This window comes from Syngnathoides biaculeatus, chromosome 9, assembly GCF_019802595.1.
Source record: "Syngnathoides biaculeatus isolate LvHL_M chromosome 9, ASM1980259v1, whole genome shotgun sequence".
NCBI lineage: Eukaryota > Metazoa > Chordata > Actinopteri > Syngnathiformes > Syngnathidae > Syngnathoides > Syngnathoides biaculeatus.
Window position 1 is genome coordinate 14,313,460 of NC_084648.1, and position 12,613 is coordinate 14,326,072.

The window sequence follows — 12,613 nt, forward strand, 5'->3', positions numbered from 1 at the left end:
CGTTGAAGTGAATAATGTTATATGTATTTTTCATTGCAATATCTATTTTAGAATGTTTTTAGGGTTTTCCCTCCTGAATGATATCAATTTACAAGCCGCTCAAAAGGGTTTATAAAAAGAGCAACTTCAGTTTAAAATTCCTCATTCGTGTTCAAAAACGGCAAAGTGTTGAGAAAGCACTGAAATCGGACATTTGTAGTGAATCATAGAAGATTGCGCGAGTGTGCCAAATGTTGTGTTGAGTGACTTGAAGTCGTATCGACCACGAATGAATCTTTCTAGAACTGATCATCCTGTAGATATTTCGTCAAGTAGTTCAATAATTGCAAAATATACATACATTTTTTTTTCCACATACATGCTTTGTATTCTCAATTCAGAGGGATGAACTTCCATCCTTAGACTACAAGTGATGGACATGAACTCTATCCAGAATTTGAGACAACAAAATCAACCTTTGCAGTTCGCATTCGTGATTACCAAAAATAATAACAGAAAAACCCACAAAACCACCACCATTTTACATGGACATTACACATTTAATCATCATTTACAGATGTTCTTCCGATGTTTTTTTTTTTTGCAAAGTTTATCAGTGTTCCAATACTGTGACCGTCTGAAATAAAAGCCAGTGGGAAACTTTTGTTTCTTGTTGGATGTATATGGTACACCCCCCCCATCCTTGTCCTAGCAGCGCTTCAAGGCATTAATTCTGCATCGTCCTATTTTTGAAGCAAACATATCTGAGATGTTCAATACCCCCCCCCCCCCCAGGCCTGCATCTACGGGGAGATTACAAATAAACATACCTGGCATTAGCGATGCACTCCAAGGTGGCCGTGGTGCCTGCAATCACTGTTGTGTTTTTAGGTCCCATCACAATGACGGGAGCACCAACTTCTGAGTCCGAATCTGCGGATAAAAGACGATAGCGGTTCACATGTGCATCATAGTCTCTGACGTCAACTACACGCACAACTGTACCATCTTGTTCAAAGTTACTGAAGTGTTGTTTACACAGCATGTGCAGGTCCAAATCAATAAATTGGAATGTCATGGAAAACCTGATTTATTTTGGTAATTCAATTCAAAAACCAAAACTCATATATTATATACAGAAGCTTCGCTATACACTGTGTGAAATATGTTGATTTTTTTTTTAATTTGGATGATTATTGTTTAATTTATATTTGTTTAATTTAACAGAAATTGTCTAAGAACTGCCCTTCTGAAAAGTATTTTCCTACATTTACTGAATGTGCAGAATGTATGATTTTTATTTTTTTTAATTGAGCTACTAAAATAAATGAACTTCTCGACAATATTTGAATATTTGAGTGAGATGAACATGTCGCCGGCATAGTGAAGTTCAAAGGTCATACACGAGAAGCTCTCCTTTGAAACTGTACACTTTACTCCTGACATTCAGATTTCGACCAGTGTTTACGTTAAAAGTTAAATAAAACGTTCTGTTGTGAGTGGGTTGTTGAAAATATGAGCGTACCTCTATAATTCAGGATGTTTGCTTTTTCATTGGCTTTTGTTATACGTGAAAATGTACACAGACAAGTTTTGTTGTTTTTATACTGCAAATAACATTTTTTTTCCCCAGTTGTGTGACAGTCATAAAATGAAATGGACAGTACGACAAATCTTTTTGTCTGCAAATCTTAATTTCAACAGTCGTGAACTTTTTTTTACATTTGGTATGACAGTGTAAAGTGTCACTTTTGCGCATAGAGTTAACGAAGTTCATTTATTATTTGTAATTTATTCATGTTGCTACTCTGACCCTAGAAGCCATCATCTTGTAATAACTTGAGGTCGATCAGTGATGTTGAAGTGAGGGGAGGAGTTTCATTTACCGTAATTTCCGGCCTACAAGCCGCGACTTTTTTCACACGATTTCAACCCTGCGGATTATGCGGTGATGCGGCTAATTTGTGCATTTTTTTGTAACGGCCGCAAGGGGCCGCTCGGGCGGAAAAGGCAAGAATGAGACCGGTGGAATATATGTACCGGCCTTGTTAGCACTGAGCTAGCGCTGTGCTAGCATGTTGCCGCTGTGTTACTGGCATGTCTCAGTGATATTTACCGGTAAGTTTTATTTTAACCAGCCATGTTAACTTTAGCGTGGTGCTTGCGTCAGCGCAGAATTAGCACTAGCGTTAGTGCCGTGCTAGCGTTAATCTCCTTCTGTGTACCATTTTTCTTTGTAAATATCTCATGTTTCAATGCGGGTTTCATGTGGGCACTTGAGGCTTTTATACAGCTGTGGCGTATGTATGCACCAAATAGTATTTCCTTTACAAAGGTGCGCTCTGTAGGCTGGGAATTGCGGTAATCAGGTCATAGCTTTGTCTCATAATTCTATTAAACAATAGTTCTTTGCCATCTTTATACTATACCAGGGGTGTCAATTTTTTCTTTTTCTTTTATCGCGGGCCACATTGTAGTTACGGCTTCTATCAGAGGGGCATTATGAATAAAACCATGAAAATCTTTAATTGACCCATCTTATTCATACATTAAATTTATCAACTAGTTTTGGAATCAGACATCAAGGGTATTTTGAAATTTTGGTTCAAATTTTAACTAAAACCCTGGAAGTTGATACACATGATTTGCCTTCGCGGGCCAATCATGTGGCAGGCCGCATCTGGGCCCCCGGGCCTCGACTTTGACACCTGTGTACTATACTATACTATACTATACTATACTATACTATACTTGTGGTTTTCACAGCAGTTCATTGTATTTCTATTTCCATTGGAAAATGAATTGTACAATAAATCGTGCATCAACAAATACTCTAGATCCCCCCCCTACCCCCCACCCCCAAAAAAAACTATTTCCCACCTTTCAGTGCAGTTATGAAGAATTACAAAGAGGAGAACACTACACATATGTTACAATGACAACATGAAAAATAGGACGTTGGTGCACGTGAAGAGTGATTTATGCCCTCACTGGTAAAATAAATGGCGTCGTGAGTAAGAGATTATGATGATGATGTGTGTGTCCGTCTGAAAAAGAGCGAGTGGGGAAAATGATTTATGACCCAAGTGGCCTCTCATAATAATAATAATAAAAAAAAAGACTCAATGGGATTCTTATCACAGCTTGAGAAGTGCTCAGCTGAATTAGTACGACGAGAAGCGGGGCCGACACGGATGCAAACGCGCACACGACATCGGATTGGCCGCGGCGCGACGCCGTCGTGAATATGCAAATCTGCAATCAGTCGGAAGTAGGGAGTCCAAATTAAAGAGGCCGACTGCGACGAGAGATGGCTCGGGACGTGAACGTTGGAGCGCGGGGGATTGTGCGGAGTTAGGGAGCCAACAAAGATGGAGGTGAGGAGCGCCTTTCATCTCCATCTTTGAAGCCGAGCACCAAAAAAAAGGTGGTAATTGACTCTCCGCTCTCTATTCCTCCTCCTCCTTTCGCAGACCCTCGCGAGAGCCGAAGAATCAAATTCTGCTGTCGTGGGGGAATAAGACGTGCGGGTGCGGTAACGGCAGGCAAATGACTACACACACACATACGCACGCACAAGATCCCACTCTTGTTACTGTACACGCCGACACCTTGTCACTGACACCCACTGATGCTCGAACTTAAGACTATATAGCTTCATAGTCATTAATATGGAATCTAAGGATAGTGACACTGAAAGAACATGAAGTTCGGAAGTTTGTTCATGTGTATTTTTTTAATTAATGCAAACTAACCAGCAGAAAGCATTCATCAACTGTACAGACAGGCAACATTGGAAATGTTATACAGCAAAAATTAGTTTTAAAAAAAGAAGTGTGTGTGTGTGCAAACGGTGTATGTTTGGGGAGCTTTTTTGATAAGGTGATCAGGCCCAATTATGAAACAGAAAGAGAGCGCAGAAGAGCAGAAAGCTGGATGGAAGTGACAAATGACCTTATTCGCTAATAAATGTGAAAGAAGAGAAGGTTCATACTCTGCACACAGAGGGCGGCTGCTATCGAAACGAGACCGGTGAGGTGGTTTGATGTTGCCAGGGATGGGCCCCCACGACTAACTGTATACTGTATATTGTGTGATACAGCTGCAAATACGTTTTTGAACACCTGTGTATCAGCTGCAATTCTGACCTTCAAAGACCGACCGGTTAGTCCGCCTTTCAAAGTCCACCTCCACTCCATGTATTATCCTGAATCAGATGCACCTATGTGAGGTCGTGAGCTGCATAAAGACACCTGTCCACCCCACACAATCAGTAAGACTTAAACACCTGTCCACCCCACACAATCAGTAAGACTCAAACTAGTAACATAGCCAAGACCAAAGAGCTGTCCAAAGACAACCAGAAACAAAATTGTACAAGGGCTACGGAGAAATTGCCAAGCAGCTTGGTGAAAAAAGGTCCACTGTTGGAGCAATCATTCGCTAAACAAGACAGTCAATCTCAATTGCAGTGGAGCCCCATGCAAGATATCACCTCGTGGGGTCTCAATGACCCTTACAAAGGTGAGGAATTAGCCCTGGACTCCACGACAGGACTTGGTCAATGACCTGAAAAGAGCCGGGACCACTGTTTCCAAAGTGACTGTTGGTAATACACTAAGACGTCACGGTTTGAAATCACGTACGGCATGGAAGGTTCCCCCTGCTTAAACCAGCACATGTCAAACCCCGTCTTAAGTTTGCCAATGACCATTTGGAGGATACAGAGGAGTCATGGGAGAAAGTTTTGTGGTTAGATGAGGCCAAAATGGAACTTTCTGGTCATAATTCTATTTGGCGGAAGACAAATGATGAGTTCCATCCCGAGAACACCATCCCTACTGTGAAGGATGGGGTGGTAGCATCATGCTTTGGCGGTGTTTTCTGCACATGGGACAGGACGACTGCACTGCATCAAGGAGAGGATGACCGCGGTCATGTAATGTGAGATTTTGGGGAACAACCTCTTTCCCTCAGTTGGGTCGTGGCTGGGTTTTTCAACATGCCAATGACCCGAAGCACACAGCCAGCAAAACCAAGGAGTGGCTCCGTAAGAAGCATATCAAGGTTCTGGCGTGGCCTAGCCAGTCTCCAGACCTAAACCCGATTGAAAATCTTTGGACGGAGCTGAAACTCTGTGTTTCTCAGCGACAGCCCAGAAACCTGTCCGATCTAGAGAAGATCTGTGTGGAGGAGTGGGCCAAAATCCTTCCTGCAGTGTGTGCAAACCTGGTGAACAACTACAGGAAACGTTTGACCTCTGTAACTGCAAACAAAGGCTACTGTACCAAATTGTTAAAAATAATCATACATTGTTATTTCTGGATTTTTCTTTTTTAGATGATCTCTCTCACAGTGGACACGCACCTACGATGAAAATTTCAGACCTCTCCATGATTTCTAAGAACTTTCAATAAAGAAGGGTGTTCAAATACTTATTTTCTTCACTGTAAAATGAATGCTTTTGGAATTTGCACAAGTTCATGTTTGCTAGAGCAAACTTTTATGAGAGGAGGAGGATACGGACCTTCCGACTTTTACGGCATATTTTCCTTCAATACGTTTGTCCATTTCATAATTTGGTTAAATATTTACGCACAGCTGTGTTTGTGGATATCCTCATCACACACACACACACACACACACACACACACACACAAATGTGCAAAAGACCAACGTGTCGTACAACGTGCTGTAATTTGTAATAACAAAAAAATAAATCTCCAGCCCTGTGTGGCAGGTGAGCGAAAGGGAGGGTGGTCATTAAAAAGAGGTCAGGCAAGAAGAGGTTGGCGGCTGTGTTAAACGTGAAAGTGGCCCCCCCAATAATGCGCTAAAGGTGTCGGGCTGTTCGCTCAGACCAAAGGAGGCGGACAAAATCCCCAAGAGAGGGTGAAAGGAGGTGAATAAAAGGACTCGGCGAAGGCAGACAGAGCGTGTCGAAGGGAGGATTGCAGATGGCCGTCGTCTCGCCCAAGTAAAAGATGGTGTAAGCGGGGGAGAAAGCAAAATGCCATATGGATGTGTGATCTCTCTAACAGTCTCTCCCTCTGGGGAAATATTATTTCTCCTCATCGGGAGCGCACAATCCCTCATTCGGTTGAACACGCCTTTCGCGTTACGTTTAAACTTTTCCAGTTCGACTTCGGCAGAGATTACGGCGGGCCAAAAGTTCTTTTTTTTACTTTCAATTCTCTGTGCGTGCGCTCCAAAGGCTCCCTGCAAAGACACGACAAGGAGAGTCCAGACGTTTCATTAAAATATATTGGATTGCTCTTTAAGCGAAACAGAAACGCCATGTGGTCGAGCGCCGTCCTACGAAAGTCAAACAACCTGATTAAAAAAAAAAAAAAAAACTTTGGAAAAAAAAAAATACACCAGAGACCAGACTTCCCAGTTGACGGCTAGCTAGCTCGCGCTAGCGTTGAATGCTAATGACTTCCCGGGCTCTCTTCAACTAGACGGCCGCATTTATTTGAATAAATGCTAGACTCGGTCTCAAAAGACGCCCGATATTTGTGATATTTATGTTACTGCTTCGCATTGAAATCATGCAGCAACATTTAACACGCTGCGCTGTTTTCTGCATGTGCGACTCGCGCTGCTACGGTACGTGTATGTCGATTTGTATGTTGGATAATGTCAAAAATGTTTACAGAGCAAAAAGGTGCGTGCATGACGTTGAGGAAGGCGTGCAGCACATTTTAATTTTCACTGCCTTGCAATTAAACTGCACTGAAGTTGGACATTATATTATATTATGCATATAAAAAGACGTGTGTGTGTGTGTGTGTTGTATCAACAGAGCATACAATAGACATATTCACCACCTGATGCGAAAAATTATTAATATTCCTGCAGCTGTATCTAAATTGTGAAACTTTTTCTATGTCCGTATGATAGAGAAATTTGGAAATTGAAATTGCCGTACGCAAAAGGAATTTAATGCATTTAATGAATCTATACTACATGCCTTTTCCATGTGTATTTTCCAAGCCGCTCATCCTCACAAGAGTCACGGGAGTCCCGGAGCCTACTTTTTTGTTTTTTAAATTGAATTATTGAAAGGCGGCACAGTGGGCTCAGCTGGTAAAGCGTTGGCCTCACAGTTCTGAGGTCCTGGGTTCAATCCCGGACCGCCCACGTGGAATTTGGATGTTCTACCTGTGCCTGAGTTTCTTCCGGGCACTCCGGTTTCCTCCCATATCCCAGAAACATGGAACATTCATTTGACACCCCAAAATGCCTTTAGGTGTGATTGTTAGTACGGCTGCCCTGCAATTGGCTGGCAAACAGTTCAGGGCGCACCCCGCACTCCCCGTGTCCCTCGTGAGGATAAGCGGCAAAGAAAATGGAATGGAATTATTGAAGGAAAAAAACTCGCTAATACCGTAATATTTTGATCGTCATGTTCTGATTTATTGTAAAGAATTGTGTGCCTCCAATCATCAGGCAAGTGAATATTAAGCATAAGCGTGACAGCAGCTGATGCCCGCGTCAGAAATCCTTTAATGTATCCGCGCATTCCTTGCATTTGCTCTGGAAAACATCTCCTCTTTTGCGGAACTAATCAACTTCTAAAACACAACTCCGGCGAGGCTCGCGGGAAAGAACAGAGCGCGCCTTTCGCGTGTGTGCGACTGATTATCTGCAATTTGGCAGCAAAGAGCCAGTGACGCATGGCAACGTTAACGCCGCTGTCGTCAACGCAATCACCGCTGATTGACGGCGCCGCGTGAGAGGTTTGCGGGCGTCTCGGAGTCGACGTGAGTTTGGTATTTGGTCAGAAGAACAAAAATCCCTAATTAAATCAAGGGAAGGAATGATTTAAAAACAAAAAACTGCGAGTAAAAGGACCGACGCCGCTTGAAAGCATAAAAGAGATAGAGCTGGATAAAAGGAGAAAGGGGAGAGCGAGAGATGAAAGGCGATTGAGTCCAGATTAGAGCGTAATCCTGCTTTGAATGGATTCTCCCGGATTACATCTTGTTCTCCTATTAAATCTGTCACTCACTCAACACTCCATGCAGTCACGGAGTCAGCCGGTGCGTGCGTGTGCGTTTTAAACCTTTCAAACAAATCTCCGCGAGGACCTCGAGAGCAGAGGGATCGACTGCGGGGTGAACGCGCGCACACAGACAAAATACTGGTGCCTTGATTTATGAGTTGAATTTGTTCCACGTTCCATCCTCCAAACACTTGCATTTCAAAACATTTTCCCCAATCGAAATGAACGCAAGTGGCATTTATCTGTTCCAGCCTCCTCCGCCCCCCAAACATGCACTTTTTAAAATTAAAAAAAGCACTTCATAATGTTGTACTTTGTAAATCAAACAGTAATAGGATAATCAAATTGAATGGCTAGTATTGAACAGTTATTACATCATGTTGACGCCTACTGGTGTGTGTGACTTGGCCACCGAGGGGATTAAATTCCAGTCATAAAACAAAAATATATGCAAGTGACTCAGTAAGCAGCAGAACCTATTAGCTGTTTTTGGCGGATAATAAAGGAAATATGTCTCTGAATACTGTTATATTTTCTGTAGAGATATTCCTTAGCCAGTCTATGGTGTTTTACATTGTCTGTTAGCATTAAGCTAGCAGAAGGAGATGTAGATGGAATACACGACTGAATCTGATTGATGACACGATCATATGCATAAATCTGTCAAGACTCAAGTATCACTTTTCGTGATAGTTGCAGCCGCCACACTCCACTCAGTAAATAAATAAAAAGTGGAACAGCTCGCCTCATTTAACAGAATTCAATTATTGATTATTATGCCCATTCCTAATGAGGATTGTCATTGTTCATCATTGCACTAAATTTACATTTCGAGCTAGTCTGTGACACTAACTAATAGCAGTTAATCTGAAAACAAATCTTCAGTGCCGACTCTTCCAATGTCAGTGAGCATCATTATTTGGGTGAAAATGCCTCTCTGCACTCATGGCGTAGCTGTGTTGGCCTCACAGTTCTGTGGACCAGGGTTCAAATCCTGACCCCACCTGTGTGGAGTTTGCCTGTGTTGGTTTTCTCCAGGCACTGCAGTTTCCTCCCACATCCCCAAAACATTGCATTAATCATCCAGCGCATTTTCTTTGCAGCTTATCCTCACAAGGGTCGCAGGGAGTGCTGGAGCCTATCCCAACTGTCAACGGGGAGGAGGTGGGCGGGGTACACCCTGAATTGGTTGCCAGCCAATCGCAGGACACATGGAGACAGACAACAGTCACACCTAGGGGCAATTTAGAGTGTCCAATTAATGTAGCATGTTTTTTGGGGGGGATGTGGGAGGAAACCGGAGTGGCCGGAGGAAACCCACGCAAGCACGGGGAGAACATGCAAACTTCACACAGGCGGGGCCCGGATTTGAACCACGGTCCTCAGAACTGTGAGGCAAATGCTCTCCAACATTTTTCTGTTTTTTATATTGAAGCATGGTTGTCAAATGGAGAAACTTTGAAAATAGGGAATAACAAATTAAGAATTTAGGCTCACTTGGCAAAGATTACATAAAGTGCAACTCGTTTTCTAAAGTTGAAAATGGAATACATGCACGGGGAGAACATGCAAACTCCACACAGGCAGGACCGGGATCGAACGCATGTCCTCAGAACTGTGAGGCCAAGGCCTTACCAGATGATCCACCGTGCCGCCATGTATTTATCAGAGACTCAAAATTGCCCGTAGGTGTGATTGTGAGTGCGGCTGTCTGTCTCTATGTGCCCTGCGATTGGCTGGCAACCAGTTCAAGGCGTACCCCGCCTCCTGCCCGATGACAGGGATAGGCTCCAGCACTCCTTGTGAGGATAAGCGGCTAGGAAAATTGAGGGCACGTAGAAAAAACCCACACAGGCACGGGGAGAACATGCAAACTCCACATAGGCAGGGCTGGGATTTGAACCGTGAAGCAGAGACAAACCAGTTGCCCCACCATGCCGTCATGTATCCATGCTTATTTATGTGTTTTCTTTTGGGGTGGGTGGAGGCTGATCATTTGCCTCACCGGCTTGAGATGATACCACATGCGAGTGTTTGTGCATGTCACTGCGCTCATTAACACTGCACACTGACAGCGAAGTGTCACGGGCTGAGTGCGCCAGCCTCCCGACGCCGCTAGATCACCACCACCACCGCCAGGCAAGATATGACCCCCGTCAAACCCGCGCAGAACAACGCGCTGGTTTAAATATTCATCCCTCGCCTCCGGGTTGCCAAAATCCTCCATCTTCTTTGTGATGGACAGGAGGGAGAAGTAAAAAAAAAAATAAATAAAATAAGAGAGGAAGGAAGCTGAGGTTTTATCATTGTTTTTAGAATGACTTTTAAAATTTAGAATTACTTTTACAATCCCGCATCAAGTAACGTCATCAGCGCGCCGGATTAGAGCAAGTGCAAAAACGCGTGGATACAGAACTATAAAGAATGTTTGTTTTTTGTGATTATTTTTGACGGGCGCTCGAGGGCACGAGTCTTACATAAAAATAATAAGATGTTGAAATATTCAGACTCCGAGAGGACGAGATCCAATTTACAGTCAAACAACGCACCTCAATACGGTTCATTTAGATTGCGTTGACATCATCGCGTACATTAGCTCTCGTTGATGCTTCAACGGGAACTTTGGCACATCCTTGTTGGACAAAAACATGTACTTCAGAAATGAGACGTTGTTGGCACGATTCCCTTCATCTGACTCCTACAGAAGCGGAGGAGCAGCAGCTTGTCTCCGTGATCTTCTTCTTACGGTCATGACCGACAGCTCGTGACATTGGGGGAAAGTAGGAGTGCACAGCGACTGCTACTTGCCGTTAAGACGGGATTTAGGTTTTGGAATAAGATAACTTGGATGTATGACACATTTTCCTTTCAATGAGGTGTTGAAAAGCGTCTAAGGGGATCGCACTGGCACCTTGAAAGCGTTTTTTTTTTTTTGCGGTCAAGGTCAGGTAACGCAGTCTTGATCGCGCTGTCAGCAGACGTTATTTAAACGGCGCTAAGTCAGTCAGTCCGTCATCTTGAAAGTGCGGCAACACTAACATCCCGTCACTTAATCAATTTAGCTATCTGAAGAGCAGCCGGCCAAACCCGCAGGCCACCTTCTTTTAAAGAACCTCCAACCCGGTACGTAACATTGCCCCCGCGGGCTTTCCTTGGACTCAATGCAATAAATACTAGAGCCCGACTGATTAATCAGTAGCCGATTATAGCAACATCGCTCAATATGCAACTGATGTTTTCTTTGCTGGACTCTGCCTTGCTTGGCCCCTCCCCCTTTACACAATGGACCTTTCCGACCTGTCGATCACTCGTACAATGATAGCCAATCAGATAGCCGCGTTGTCTTGACACGCCCCTGTCGCCATGTTGTCCCACAAGCAACGCTGGTTGTCAGTAGCGTGCGCTTGGAAAAGTTAATGTTACGAAGAAAATGGTCCTCAGATGCGCTTGGGGAACGTGCAATTGTGAAGAAAGATATCCGGCTAGGTTACAAGGGGGCCGCTTGATTCATTTTCCAAAGCCTAAAACACGGTTGACAAAGTGTCTACGATGGAATAAGGCTTGCGGAAGAGCGCACGTACAACTAAATGTGAACAACATCAACAAACACAAGGCAGTATGTTCCAAGGGACTGAGGGAGAAGTATCTTCTCTGAGCTTGATTTAACTATTATCAGTGCTTTATACATTGCAGGAGAACAACTTTCACTTTCTTAGTGTATCACTGACCTGCTGAATGAAGTGTGGAATATTTTATGCCAAAGAGTCGGGTTAGTGATGCGTAAAAGAGCGATGTCATGCAAGAGAAATGTCTATTTGCCTATTTGTATGGCATCAGACGTTTAAGACAGAGCACTGGGTTCTATTACGAGCCAAGTCAAATGAATACACCCAGTTACTTGCAGAATGTACACATGGCAAGACCACAATGATATAACTCGTGATCTTTCCGAGTAAAAAGTACTCACCCTGCTTTACATCCACAGTACGATTCCGCTATTTTACCCTGTTGGATTTCAATACGAAGTTTGTGAGGCATCAAACTTTTTTGCATCGATCGCCAACGTTTCGCTGTAACTCTCACATTGGGTCCTGCTCCGTCCAAAATTTCAATTCCGTGTACATATCCTTGCGTGAAATAGTTGAGACCTCTCTGTAGAACTCTCTTGGACAAGTCTGACACATTTGGCAAAAAAAAACCCCATACCCCAATGTTATCTCGAATACGCGATAGAGAATCCACTTCAAATATGTTCTGTTCAATCGCCATTTTGGAAGCTTGTGGGACGTGGCTAAGGGGGCGGAGCTTAAGATCGCCATCGGAAAGGTCCATTATGCTGTCCAACTGTCTTGTGCCAACCGTCGAGACCTTCAAATTCTTGGGAATTACAGTCTCAGAGGATCTAAAGTGGGAGGCAAACATCAACTCCATCCTCAAAAAAGCCCTACAGAGGATGAAGTTCTTGCGGCTTCTGTCACGCAAGCTGCTGAGACAGTTCTACACAGCGGTCATCCAATCAGTACTGTGTACCTCCATCACAGTCTGGTTTGGGGCCTCCACAAAAAAAGGACAAACTCTGACTGCTACGGACAATCAAAACGGCTGAACGGATTGTCGGCACCACGC

The 12,613-nt window shown here is 43.7% G+C and overlaps 1 protein-coding gene across 2 annotated transcripts in view; it reads right to left on the bottom strand.

Annotated features, from left to right (window-relative positions):
* The window catches only part of sdk1b (sidekick cell adhesion molecule 1b), a 305,535-nt gene that overhangs the window by 122,415 nt on the left and 170,507 nt on the right, over positions 1 to 12,613 (bottom strand). For both annotated transcript variants that reach the window (XM_061829010.1, XM_061829009.1), the window contains one exon: positions 810 to 912. In XM_061829010.1, the coding sequence (XP_061684994.1) occupies positions 810 to 912 (103 nt within the window). The remainder of the gene's footprint in view (positions 1 to 809; positions 913 to 12,613) is intronic.